The sequence below is a fragment of the Misgurnus anguillicaudatus genome, chromosome 10 (genome assembly GCF_027580225.2).
Source record: "Misgurnus anguillicaudatus chromosome 10, ASM2758022v2, whole genome shotgun sequence".
NCBI classification, from domain to species: domain Eukaryota; kingdom Metazoa; phylum Chordata; class Actinopteri; order Cypriniformes; family Cobitidae; genus Misgurnus; species Misgurnus anguillicaudatus.
Genome location: NC_073346.2, coordinates 13,221,605 through 13,234,343, shown reverse-complemented (window position 1 = coordinate 13,234,343; position 12,739 = coordinate 13,221,605). Strand labels below are relative to the sequence as shown.

Here is a 12,739-nt window from a genome sequence, read left to right as displayed (position 1 = left end):
TTAATTTCGAATTTGGCTGGGTGGTTAATAACACATTTTTCTGTGGTGTCACATTTAATATCTGACTTTGCAAGGACTTTAATATTAGATTACTGACTTTTTCTACTTTTTTGGGCAAGCCAGAGCCAGGCGTGTACACCAAAGCACTTAAACGCGTCTGAAAACGCCTGGTGAAAAACCAACTATAGACGTTTGCACTGCAAAAAAATTACTTTCCTATTAGTATTTTTGTCTTATTTTCAATTCTTAAATTAAAATCATTTTCTTGATGAGCAAAATAACCTAAGAAAATAAGTCTAGTGTTTATACAAAAAAAAAAAAATATATATATATATACTGCAAAAAATGATTTTCAAGAAAAAAAATTCTTAAATTAAGATGCTTTTTTTTGATGAGCAAAACGAGAAAATAAGTCTAGTTTTTAGACCTAAAATATTAAATTTAAGTGATTTTGTGCATAAACCAAGCAAAAAAAATCTGCCAGTGGGGTAAGCTAATTTTTTCTTGAGCTTTTCTTGAATTTAGTGTTTAAGAAAAATTTTCAAGATTTTTTTGCTTACCCCTTTGGCAGATTTTTTTGCTTGTTTTATGCACAAAATCAATTAAAATGTATATGTTTGGTCTACAAACTAGACTTTTTTTCTTGGGTCGTTTTGCTCATCAAGAGAAAGCAGCTTAATTTAAGAATTTTTTAAAATATTTTTACTGAAAACAAGACAAAAATACTAAGAAAATGTTTTCTTGAAAATAATTTTTTGCAGTGTATACAAGTAAATTTTGTTTTTAAAACAAGCAAAAATATCTGCCAATGAAAAAAATCTGATAATAAGTTAATAAGTTAACTTTTTTCTTAAACACTTAATTCAAAAAAAAAATTCTTAACCCATTAGCAGATATGTTTGCATGTTTTAACCACAATTTCACTTTAATTGTATATTTTTTGTCTAAAAAAATACTTTTTTTCTCATTATGGTCATCGAGAAAATACATCCCAATCTAAGATCTTTTGTGATATTTCCAATAAAAACAAGACACAAATACTAAGTACGAAAGTGATTACTTTTTTTGCAGTGTGCCAGCTTTTTTTCACCTGAGCACTTTGGTTGCTATAATACTTCAACTTTGTTTATCAGTCATTAAACAATGCACCGGTTGGTTGTTGTGAAATTTGTCCCACCCATCCTCCACTGTGATTGGACGGCTGTGACTGAGCGTGTCACCCAAAGTTGAATGCCGGCGCTGAGCACGGAAAAACGCAGAATGCTTGCGTTGAGCGCGGAGAAAACAGTTTTTGAAAAGCGCGGCGCTTCCATTTGAAATAATTGAAAACATAGACTGGTGTAAACGCCTGTGTGTGCACAACCCCTAACTAGATTTCAACCTTATTGCTGCTTTTGAAAGACTATAAAAATGCATTTAATACTATTTTAAACATTCCATTTAAAAGGTGGTCCTCAAACCTGACATCATGATTTCAACTCTTCTGTGTGTGTGATACTTACAGATATAGCGCTGACCCTGAGCGCATCCACAGTGGAGTGTGTGAAGAGATACCAGAGCACAGGCCCCACCTCTGCAGTGATGAATCCCTGACCATACTGAGACTCTCGACTGCACACGTTCTCTATGGTTTTGGCGGCCATGTGATTCACCACTAACTCCTCCTGAAAAACATGAACAATAATTGGTGACCCAGTCTGTAAGATCCCAGCAAAAGTCATGTTTTTTGGGGGATTTACTGTAAATCATTCTACCTAATGTAACCATCATTACATTATGAGATTTGGATGAGCTTGGATTTCACAGTCAGGGTTTTCACATTTTGGTTTTAAAATGGCCATTTTATAAACTTGGCAGTCTATTTTTTTTCTTGGGCAGCTGAAAGAAGCAGCAAGCTGGTTCTAACCAGGACAGAGAGAAATGAAGGCAAGTTCATCAGGGTCCCTAGTTTAAGAAATAAAGCCCTCACAGAGTTGTTATGGCAACCATTCTATGTAAAGCCTTTGCAAAGTAAGCTATAAGGAGTAAGACCTACGGAAAATCCTACAGAAGGGATAGTTCACTCAAAAATCATCTGTCATCATTTTCTTACTCTCATGTTGCTACAAACTTGTATACATTTTTTTGTTCTGATGAACACGAAGGAAGATATTTTGAAGAATATTTTGATCATGAGCCCCATTCACTGTCATAGTAGGATAAAAAAATACCATGGAAGTGAATTGGCCTCATGAATAATAAACTCCATGCTTGAATTCACATGCTTGATTTTACAAGACTGAAAAATAAACTTCAAAATTACTTTTGTAAATAAACATTAAACTGTCATTGTGAGTCCAAACTTGTGCAAGCTAAAGTATAATACACAATGTTCATCCACTAATTCAAAAAAATCTACATAAAATTAAATTGGACCCCATTTACTTTCTTAAAGGGGACATATCATGAAAATCAGACATTTTCTATGTTTAAGTGCTATAATTGGGTCCACAGTGCTTCTATTAACCTAGAAAATGTGAAAAAGATCAACCCAGTGACTTAGTTTTGGTAATCCATTCTCTGCAAGCATGTGAAAAAATAGCTCATTGAAATTTTGCTCCCTTTGTGATGTCAGAAGGGGATAATACCGCCCCTTAATCTGCGCTATCCAACCACAGCACTGTCATTTAGTGCAGAGATCAGCTCATTTGCATTTAAAAGGACACACCCAAAAACGACACATTTTTGCTCACACCTACAAAGTGTCAATTTTAACATGCTATAATAAATGATCTATATGATATTTTGAGCTAAAACTTCACAAAGAGGACACCAGAGATTTATTTGACATCTCAGAAAAGTCTTGTGAAATGTCACCTTTAATACATGTTCTTAATCTTAATGTGCAAGACTCATCTGTACACATTATAATAAAAATTTATTAACACAAACTGATAACAAATTGTATTTTTAATAAAGATAATTTGCTTTGCCTTTGACCCAACATTCCTGTATTTATAAGTGGAATTCAAGGTGGGAGTCGTTGGAACCTAACCCAAAACCCTTACCCCCTAAAAATAATATACAGTACTTACAGTAAAATTTAAAAGTAGTAAAACAAAACAAACACAAATGGAGCAAACACATTTTGAGTTTAGAAACATTTTGAGTCCCCCCTCACTTGCCTCACAGTGTTTTGGTCCACTGTCTGCGAATTAATGGGATAAAGTTACTCTTTTTTTCTCTTATACAGATGATGCAGAGGCATTATTAAATTTATCGTGACAAAAAATAATAATATCCAAGGTTTTCTTTCATGAGTCTGTTATGTTAGCGATTATAACGTCATTAAAGGAATAGTCTACTCATTTTCAATATTAAAATATGTTATTACCTTAACTAAGAATTGTTGATACATCCCTCTATCATCTGTGTGCGTGCACGTAAGCGCTGGAGCGCGCTGCGACGCTTCGATAGCATTTAGCTTAGCCCCATTCATTCAATGGTACCATTTAGAGATAAAGTTAGAAGTGACCAAACACATCAACGTATTTCGTATTTAAGACGAGTAGTTATACGAGCAAGTTTGGTGGTACAAAATAAAACGTAGCGCTTTTCTAAGCAGATTTAAAAGAGGAACTATATTGTATGGCGTAATAGCACTTTTGGGAGTACTTCGACTTGCCTGAAAAGTCCGCTCCCCTTCTCCCTCTCATAATGGGAGAGGGAGGGTGTTACTGCGCCGAGTCCAAGTACTCCCACAATTGCTACAACGCCATAAAACACAGCTCCTCTTTTAAATCCGCTTAGAAAAGCGCTATGTTTTATTTTGTACCACCAAACTTGCTCGTATAACTACTCGTCTTAAATAGGAAAAACGTTGATGTGTTTGGTCACTTCTAACTTTATCTCTAAATGGTACCATTGAATGAATGGGGCTAAGCTAAATGCTATCGAAGCGTCGCAGCGCGCTCCAGCGCTTACGTGCACGCACACAGATGATAGAGGGATGTATCAACAGTTCTTAGTTAAGGTAATAACATATTTTAATATTGAAAATGAGTAGACTATTCCTTTAAGTTAAAAGTTAAGTTCAAATTTCATTGATTGTAAACGACTTCAAAAACACTGAAATAAATAAATGATCCTGAAGAAGAATATTTTGGTCAATTTCGCTAATAAGATGGATAATGGCACCGTCTCCATACTAATAACAGCAGTAAGGGCTTTCTGTACACTCTGTGTACACATTTTCTTACAAATACAATTTTGGCTGTATTTGCTCTTAACAAATTTAGTTTTTTGCCCCCCAACTGTTATATTAAATTTTCGCCCGTGCCTGTGTGTATGACATCATCAAGGCCTCTTATTTTTCAATCCCATCAAACCAAGATTCACTCAACATTTTTTTTTCTCACCAAGTATCCTTATCCACAGTAGATTACGCAAGTAAAATGATTTGCAGATGCCGTTTCATGTTGACTTCAAAAGCACTTATGCTCTAAAAAACCTTGTACACGCAAATCTAAAGGATATTGTTGTAGGGTTAAATGTTACTCTAGATGTGCATTCATGAATCTATTACAAAAATTTGTAAGTGGGACGTGCAGACCTTTATGAGTTTCACGCAATTACATCATGACCTAAGAGGCCCTCCAAACTTCCCTGAATTTCTTACCGCAGCAAATCCGGCTCTGGTATAAGGACGATGTGCAACGATTCATAGGCGCATTTTTATGTATTCTGGACCCCTGTCCTTGAGCGTGTGTCTCTCCGCGACCAAATCTGGTGGAAATTAAACATTTAACAGTTCAACAAACGGCATGAACGCTGAGTCGAGTGAGGAAAATAGCAAATGGAGAGGCTGGGTATATCTTAGAGGCACAGTTACACTGTGCACTGCTGCTATGCAATATGGATGTCTTTACTGTAATCTAGTTCCTAGACCCCTGTTCTCCAAGCTCAAAGAAAGTTCAGCGTAGTCCATGGAAGAGCTGCGTTAATACACATACTGTATCTCGGAGGCAAAAAGGCGAAAAATGTGTAAAGTGGAATATTCTGACGCAATACAAATAACACAGCGGCTCCTCCAGAGTCCCTGGCTCCACCATATCTCTTTGTGCCGAAGTCTGGTGGTCTGGCTTCACGGAGGCTTTAGGTAATGAACTCTCCAGAACAGTAGAAATGACTGACAGCTGCTACAGGGTGCGAAAGGCGGGGGCAATGCAGAACAGGGTTTTTTTTCTTGTAGGCACAAGTCTAGTCGAAAAGACATTGAAAACAGAACTAAAATCTATCAGCCTCAGGTTTCCCAATACGCATTGTAGGCAGGTGTGTGCTTTTTAAAATACACACAGCGAGTCTTTTTCCACTGAGGTCTGAGCGAGATGCTTCGGGGATCATATGACTGCGATGGAGGGGAGAGTGTTTTGTAGGCACTCCTGACCAGAGCAACAACAATTTATCCAAACTAAACCTTGCCATGTGGGATAGTTCACCCAAAAATGCTCACCCTCACATTGTATTTGATAAATGATGGTAACCATGCAGTTGACGATACCCATTGACTTCAATAGTAGAGAAAACAAATATTCTGGAAGCCAATGGGCAATTTGTTTGACACTATATGAGATAACATGAGGGTGAGTAAACTATGAGACAATTAGCATTTTTGGGTGAACTATATACTCAGATTGTATATCCGTGTAACATTTTCAAAGGGTGAAAATGTCGGGTTTGGACACAAATCACGCTGCTCATCTAAGCCATGAGCTCTGGCTGACGCGCTGCACATAGGACTTATTCCAGTGTATGTTTATATATAAACTAGCGGCTGCTTCCCAAACCCACACAGTGTCAGACTTACAGGGGCTACGAGGTGAGGACAGCTTCTCGCTAGAGATCTGTCCTCCAATCTCTGCCTCCTTCTCTCTCTCCTTCACACACCTCTGCTGAGCTTCCCGGCTCGATTCTTGCCTCGGGCCATGCTCGAGCCAAACTTTACAGAATTTATGTATTTCTCCCAAATTCTCTCTCGCAACATCAGCAGTCAGTAACTCGATACGGTTACAGGAGGTCAAACCTAAACTAGTCTACCTTCGTGAAAAAGTCGATGTGCGAACGGAAACAAAAAGCGGTGATGTGCAAAATAAACTTTAAGATGTTGGAAGTGCAATTACATAATTCCTTTGACACAGATTTGTTGTCTTAAAGCTGCATTCCGTAACGATTACCTTTATATCACCATCTCTGTGTGGTATCAAACTCCTGGCCTGCGGGCCATTTGCGGCCCGCCCTCCCCCTCTATGGCTCGATTCACCTTTCAACAATAACATAATCTGGCCCGCTGAAAGATTTTTATTACTTTGTTTTATATTCGTTTGATTTTTGATTTAGGGGTTCGTTTACATGTCCGTCTAACAATGCGTGTTAAAAGAGTCAAGTCATTTCTTACTTTCAAAGTGCTCGGGTTATGAAAAGAGGAAAAATGGGAAAACATACAGAGGATAAAAGTATGTATACTGCTATATATAATGAAGTATTAACTAATATATCATTATGTAGCTCGCCATGAAATTACAAATAGAGCAGTAATAATCTTTTTTCTGTCCAACTAGCTTATGTTACATTGACTACCCATTCAAAAGTTTTAGGATCACTTTCACTTATTAATATTTTTCCACATATAATAGCAAATTCATTAAAATAACAAAGATGGAACATAATGAAGTCAATATTATGACTGAAAACAATCCAAAATAAATAAAAACAGAAACACTTACTGGTGGTAAAAAAAAGTGTGATAAATGTATTCAGAAATTGAATTTGTTAGTTTAGTGCAAGGTTTGAATAGGCCTAAGAAAAGATTGACTTACTTTTATAAAATAATGTATAAACACTGCTTATATATTTTCAAGTATTATAGACAGTTTCACGGGACGCACGTGATACACGTCTGGATCCGAACTCTACTTCCGGTTTCGTTTTTTTTAATGGTCTGACTAGTTGCTAAACTGATCTCTTGAACAAATGCTTTATTTGAAAATGACAAATGTTTTGGTTTCCTAGGTAATCTATGTTGTTTTTTTGCTTGTTATATAAATAAACTACGTTTAAAGAACTTTGTTGTTATTTATTCTTAGCGGAGTTTACCGGAAGTTACGTGCGGAGAGCGACAGCCGCTTGTTTATGTTGTTACTGCTGAAACGGTCTATTATACATTAAATAATAGAATTTAAACAGTACAATTACAAAAATATTAAATATATACTTTTTAACGTTAAAATAGCTCTGCGGCCCTCAGATGAAAGGTCAATCTCAGAAATGGCCCCAAGCCAGTTTGAGCTTGAGACCCCTGGATTAAAACATAAAAGTGCAGGTTGTTTTACGTACTTATCTCTATGTTTGTTGAAAAACAACTGACATTTGGCTCAAATTATAAATCATTATTATAACCTTAGCATTTTGACATGGGATAAAGCAGGGAAAGAGAGTTTTTAACACTGATTGTTTATGAATTTGCTCAATAAATTTTGTTTATTTTAACTAATAAAAAGTTCTGCCCCATACAAAACAGCCTTGTCGCTGATGCGTTCTGAGTGGTTGCTTACTGGCCTATCCCCAAAAATCAATGATATTGTGATCCTTATGAAAGTGCTCAGATACATTTTTTTGTGCATTTCCATGCGATACAAAAAATTTATCACAAATGTATGGGACAAATTTTATGACATGTTTCAATACTCATGGTAAAGGCTTTTTAATAAAGGATTACTTCACTTACATAAAAAAATTCCAATAATTTCAGTCAAAAAGAATTTAAGTTTTTTGAGGAAAACATTGCAGGATTTATCTCCATATAGTGGACCTCATTGCAAAAATTGCAGCTTCAATGCAGCTTCAAAGGGGTTTTAACAATCCCAAACGAGGCATGGGTCTTGTCTAGCGAAACGATCCTCATTTTTGACAAGAAACATAAAAAATAAGCACTTTTAAACCACAACTTCTCGTCTTGCACTAGCCGTGTGACATGCCATTGCAATCTTACGTGTTACGAAGCAGTTGTGGTTAAAAAGTACTTTTTTTGGCCTTGGTTGGGATCATTAAGACGTGTGTTTCCCAACCAGGGGAACCACAGAGGGGTTTCAGCAGATTTCCAATGGGGCCTCAAGATGACTTCAAATTATAAAAAATTGGACAAAACAAGCATTAAAGGATCACCACCACCATTTTTCAATATTTTACTATGTTCTTACCTCAGCTTAGACAAATTATTAAATACCTTTTTTCATAAATTATTACATTATCTTTTTTCAATGCGTGCACTTTTAATCTTTGTACAGTGCCTCGTGCATTTGTTAGCAATTAGCCTATCCCCATTCATTCCTTAGGATCCAAACAAAGATAAATTTAGAAGACACTAAACACTTCCATGTTTTCACTATTTAAAGACTGTTACATAAGCAGTTAAATGAGTAAGTATGGTGGCACAAAATAAAACTTTTGTTTGGAGCCATAGGAATGAATGGGGATAGGCTAAATGCTAATACATTCACAAGCGCTGTACAAAGATTAAAAGTGCACGCATTGAAAAAAGATAGGTATGTATTAAAGGGGACATTCCATGAAAATCAGACTTTTTCATATTTAATTGCTATAATCGGGTCCCCAGTGCTTCTACCAACCCAGAAAACATGAAAAATAGCAACCCTGTAACTTTATTTTGGTAAGGCTCTCTCTGCAAGCATGTGAATATATAGGTCTTTCGGATTTCGCTCCCCCCATGACGTAGTTAGGGGATCTTATTATAATGATACCGCCCCTTCAACTGCGCTATCCAACCATGACGCTGCCTCACGAGTGCGAGAGAAAGAAAGAAAGAAAGAATGACTGACAGCACGACGCGTTTGTATTCCCTCAAACACAAACAGTAGCTTACAATCTTATAACTTGTAGTTTTAAAGGTCTTTCTTAAGGTTGAATTTACTAAAGGATTAAACTTACCTTAATGCAAGAGAGAGAGAGAGTGAGTGAGAGAGAGCGAGTGAGCGAACGAACGAACGAGAGAGAGAGAGAGAGAGCAACGCGATGGTTCACTTTCATCAATAGATGGATTTCAGTCATGTGACCTTTTACGTCATGCCGCCATCTTGAGGACCTACCGAGTACCAGTAGGCTATTGACAAGCATTGGCTAGCTTGCTACGATTTACAGATTTCTTATCTTTTACTGTCTATGATTCTTACGGATACAGTAAATGGCTACGAAAGACAACATGTCGCACCTCGACTGTCATGAAAAGAAACGCTACTTTAAAAAAATATATCTTGGTTAGGTTGTGAAGCCTACTCGATCCCTGATGCGTTCTTCCAGCCACTGTCCGCTGCTACCGAACTACCACTATTTAACAACATAAGAAGGCGCGACACAACATGAAACCCCGCTCGAAGCACCACATGGATCCCTACACATGAACGCGAGCATCGAGAACATTGTTTGTGCACAGAGAGCCCACCAAAAAGAAAGGTCCTGTACAACTGACCCTGGCCGTTATGATGTCCGCTCGTCATCTCTGCCAGACGTAAATAATCGCTTTCCGATTGCGAATGAATGAATCTTATATAAGGCTCCTTTTTCAACTAGAAGGTCAATATTGTTTGTAACTTGCGACAAAACAACGGATTATCCTTGCATTTTTATGGAACTATGCTTTAGGAGCTATTCATCTTTACCCTCCTCCCTACGTCTTATTCGGAGATCGATGCACCCTTGACTGGTAAGATGGCAGCGAGCGGAAGCCAAATCAACCAAAGTCAGTTGTTCAAAACCCTCTCTTAGTAAAGTCTGTGTTCACAAACAATGTCCTCAATGCTCGAGTTCACATGCAGAGACACAGGTGACACCTCGAGCAAAGCACCATGCTGTGTCGAGCCCTCCCAGTGTTGCAAAAATAGCGATTTTGATGCTCACAACATATTGAAGGTATAGCTTCTAGTTCTTTTGCGACCACTTCAGGTCCTCAAAATGGCGGAAGACAAGTGAGTGACGTCAGCTGATATTCATGTATACAAGTATGTTGTTTAATATGTTTCTCTGAAGTTTATATGAATGAACACGAGGATTAATGCACTGCACGAGACAGAGTGAGAGAACAACGCGTATTCACTATCATACACAATAAGTAAATATGTTGTTTAATGTTACTCTCAAGTTTCAAATGAATACGAGGAGTTACAAGATAGAGAGTGAGAGACTGACAGAACCTGAATGTGTTCAATCATAAACATGTCATTTGATCTGTTTCTCTAAAGTTTACGCATTAAACGTGTTGTTTTATTACAGATCATTTAAATGTGCTCGTGTGGTTTGGTCAAAAAGTAAACTTCTGAGTGTTTGTGGAAGTGTCTTTTATTGTAACATGCTGAAAATCATTGTGCCTGTTTAAAACACTGGCAGCATGAGACCTAAACGTATTTATTTTTATTCCACAATGTTCCCCATCTGCTGATAAACATGTATTTAGTATGCATAAAACAAATGATTGACTTTTTAAACTTGTTCAAATATATAATGCTGAACATCCCTTACTAACTTCTTTCGTGAGAGAATCTTCCTCTTGATGCTCTGTCTTGTCTACAGCGCGAGCGCTTGAGACTCCGCCCACTTGAGCAGCTCATTTGGATTTAAAGGGATACATACAAAAACGGTGCATTTTTGCTCAGCCCCATAAAGTGCCTATTTTAACATGCCACAATCAATTACATATATGGTATTCTGAGCTAAAACTTCACATATGTACTCTGGGGACATCAAAGATTTATTTAATATCTTAAAAACGTCTTGTGGAATGTCCCCTTTAAGTTTTTTGAGGAAAACATTCCAGGATTTTTTTCCATATAGTGGACCTCATTGCAAAAATTGCAGATTCAGCGCAGCTTCAAAGGGCTCTAAACGATCCCAAACGAGGCATGGGTCTTATCTAGAGAAATTAGCATCAGTTTTGGCAAGAAAAATTAAAAATGCATACTTTTAAACCACAATTTCTCATCTTGCACTAGCTGTGTGAAGTGCCAGCGCAACCTTAAGCTGCATTGAAAATGCCATTTTAAACTACATTAAAACTGTAAACTTTTGAGGTCCACTAAAGTCCACTACAGAATATGGAGAAAAATCCAGGAAATGTTTTGCTCAAAAAACTTAATTTCTTCTCAACTGAACAATGAAAGATATAAACATCTTGAATAAGATGGGGGTGAGTAAATGATCAGAATTTTCCTTTGGAATATTCCTTTAAACGCTGAATATTAATAACAGTGATGGTTGCCTCCGAGCTGAGATGGCAATAATTAGTTTAACCTGCTACGTGTCACTGGCATTTTGCGACCATCTGGAATTTTGCGTTAAAAGAGTGAATTTATGCTAAATTATGCTCCTTGGGTTCATTTTTAAAAAAAATTAAAAAAAATTGTTAAGGACTACAGGTGTTTTTTACAGCTACATACACTCGTTCAAGCCTGCTTTGGACTTCCATGTGCATGTTGGTGAGAAAAGGAGATTACGTAAAGCTTTCAGAGGTCATCTCTAGGTGGCTTCTTCTAACAACACATGCGTCTGTTTGAAGAAGCTGCACACCTGGCCTTGTATAAAGGACTATGTAAATTGCCTGAGCCAGGCAGGCCTTTCATTAGTGTGATCTCACTGTTTGAGCTCTTTCTCTCTCTCCCAGCATCAATCCATTCAGTCCCAGGCACATAAACATTCTTTTATTCTGCCTAATGTGGGCTCTTCCAATCAAAAACACTGGCTGGTCAAGACAGGGGATGGGACATGCTGATTAAAGTCAAGATGAAACGGCACTCAAAATCCATTTCATTTATGTAATATGACATATTTGAAAGAGAAAGATATGCATGGTGGAACTTAACTATGAAGAACTAGACTGGTGGTTTCAGACCTAATCTAGATCTGGGCTTAACATCAATTTTGCAGGATTACTCCCTTAGTAAAAAACTAAGGAGGCTTAGAGCAGACTGACCAGAGGCTTTTCAATGTATTGCTTTCTAATATTTTGTTTTCAAATCTATCAGAAGGTTATTATGTAACCTTTATTTTAGCAATCAGAACAGTATGGCCAGATTTCTAAACAAATGAAATGTATTAGGGAGTGGTCCCACTACATTTTTGTTCCAGTGATATCCATTCATTCGCAAGCGGCTGAGTCAGACCAAAAACGCAAGTTTGTGCAAATATACTTCGTTGCGTACCAAAGTTTCAATCTGGTGAACTCGTAATTTTGTATCACATGGAGACATGTGACCAGTAAAAAACACGTGGTGAATTTTTTTTCTTCTAAAAGGCAGTGACAAAGCACTCCCCGCCCATATTCGCAGATTAGTTCTGAAAAATATTCACATGCTCAAAATCTGGAAATCCTAAAAGTAATCATAAAAATGTATATTTAGCGTAGTGTTTTACAATATGTTTGTAAAGGCGTGTCCCTATTCTCTTAATGATTAATGGGTGTGTCTTGGGTGTATCGTGCAGTAAACCAATAAGAGCCTAATCTCCCATCCCCTTTAAAAGCCAGCTACGCTCGTGCCATGGTGGATTCCCTATTTCAGTGTTTTTGTGATTGTTGCGGACAAAAATTCTTTATCTTGCGGAAAGTTTTCTTAAAAAATGCGATGAAATACGCGTGATATTTACGCAATTTTATGCGATGAAATTGAGGGAACTTGCAAAAATTGCGGCAACTTGCAGA

The 12,739-nt window shown here is 37.1% G+C and overlaps 1 protein-coding gene across 6 annotated transcripts in view; it reads right to left on the bottom strand.

Moving 5' to 3' along the window:
* ulk4 (unc-51 like kinase 4) overlaps window positions 1-12,739 on the bottom strand; it is a 213,579-nt gene that overhangs the window by 149,041 nt on the left and 51,799 nt on the right. For all 6 annotated transcript variants that reach the window (XM_073871895.1, XM_073871898.1, XM_073871899.1 and 3 more), the window contains one exon: window positions 1,503-1,664. In XM_073871895.1, the coding sequence (XP_073727996.1) occupies window positions 1,503-1,664 (162 nt within the window). The remainder of the gene's footprint in view (window positions 1-1,502; window positions 1,665-12,739) is intronic.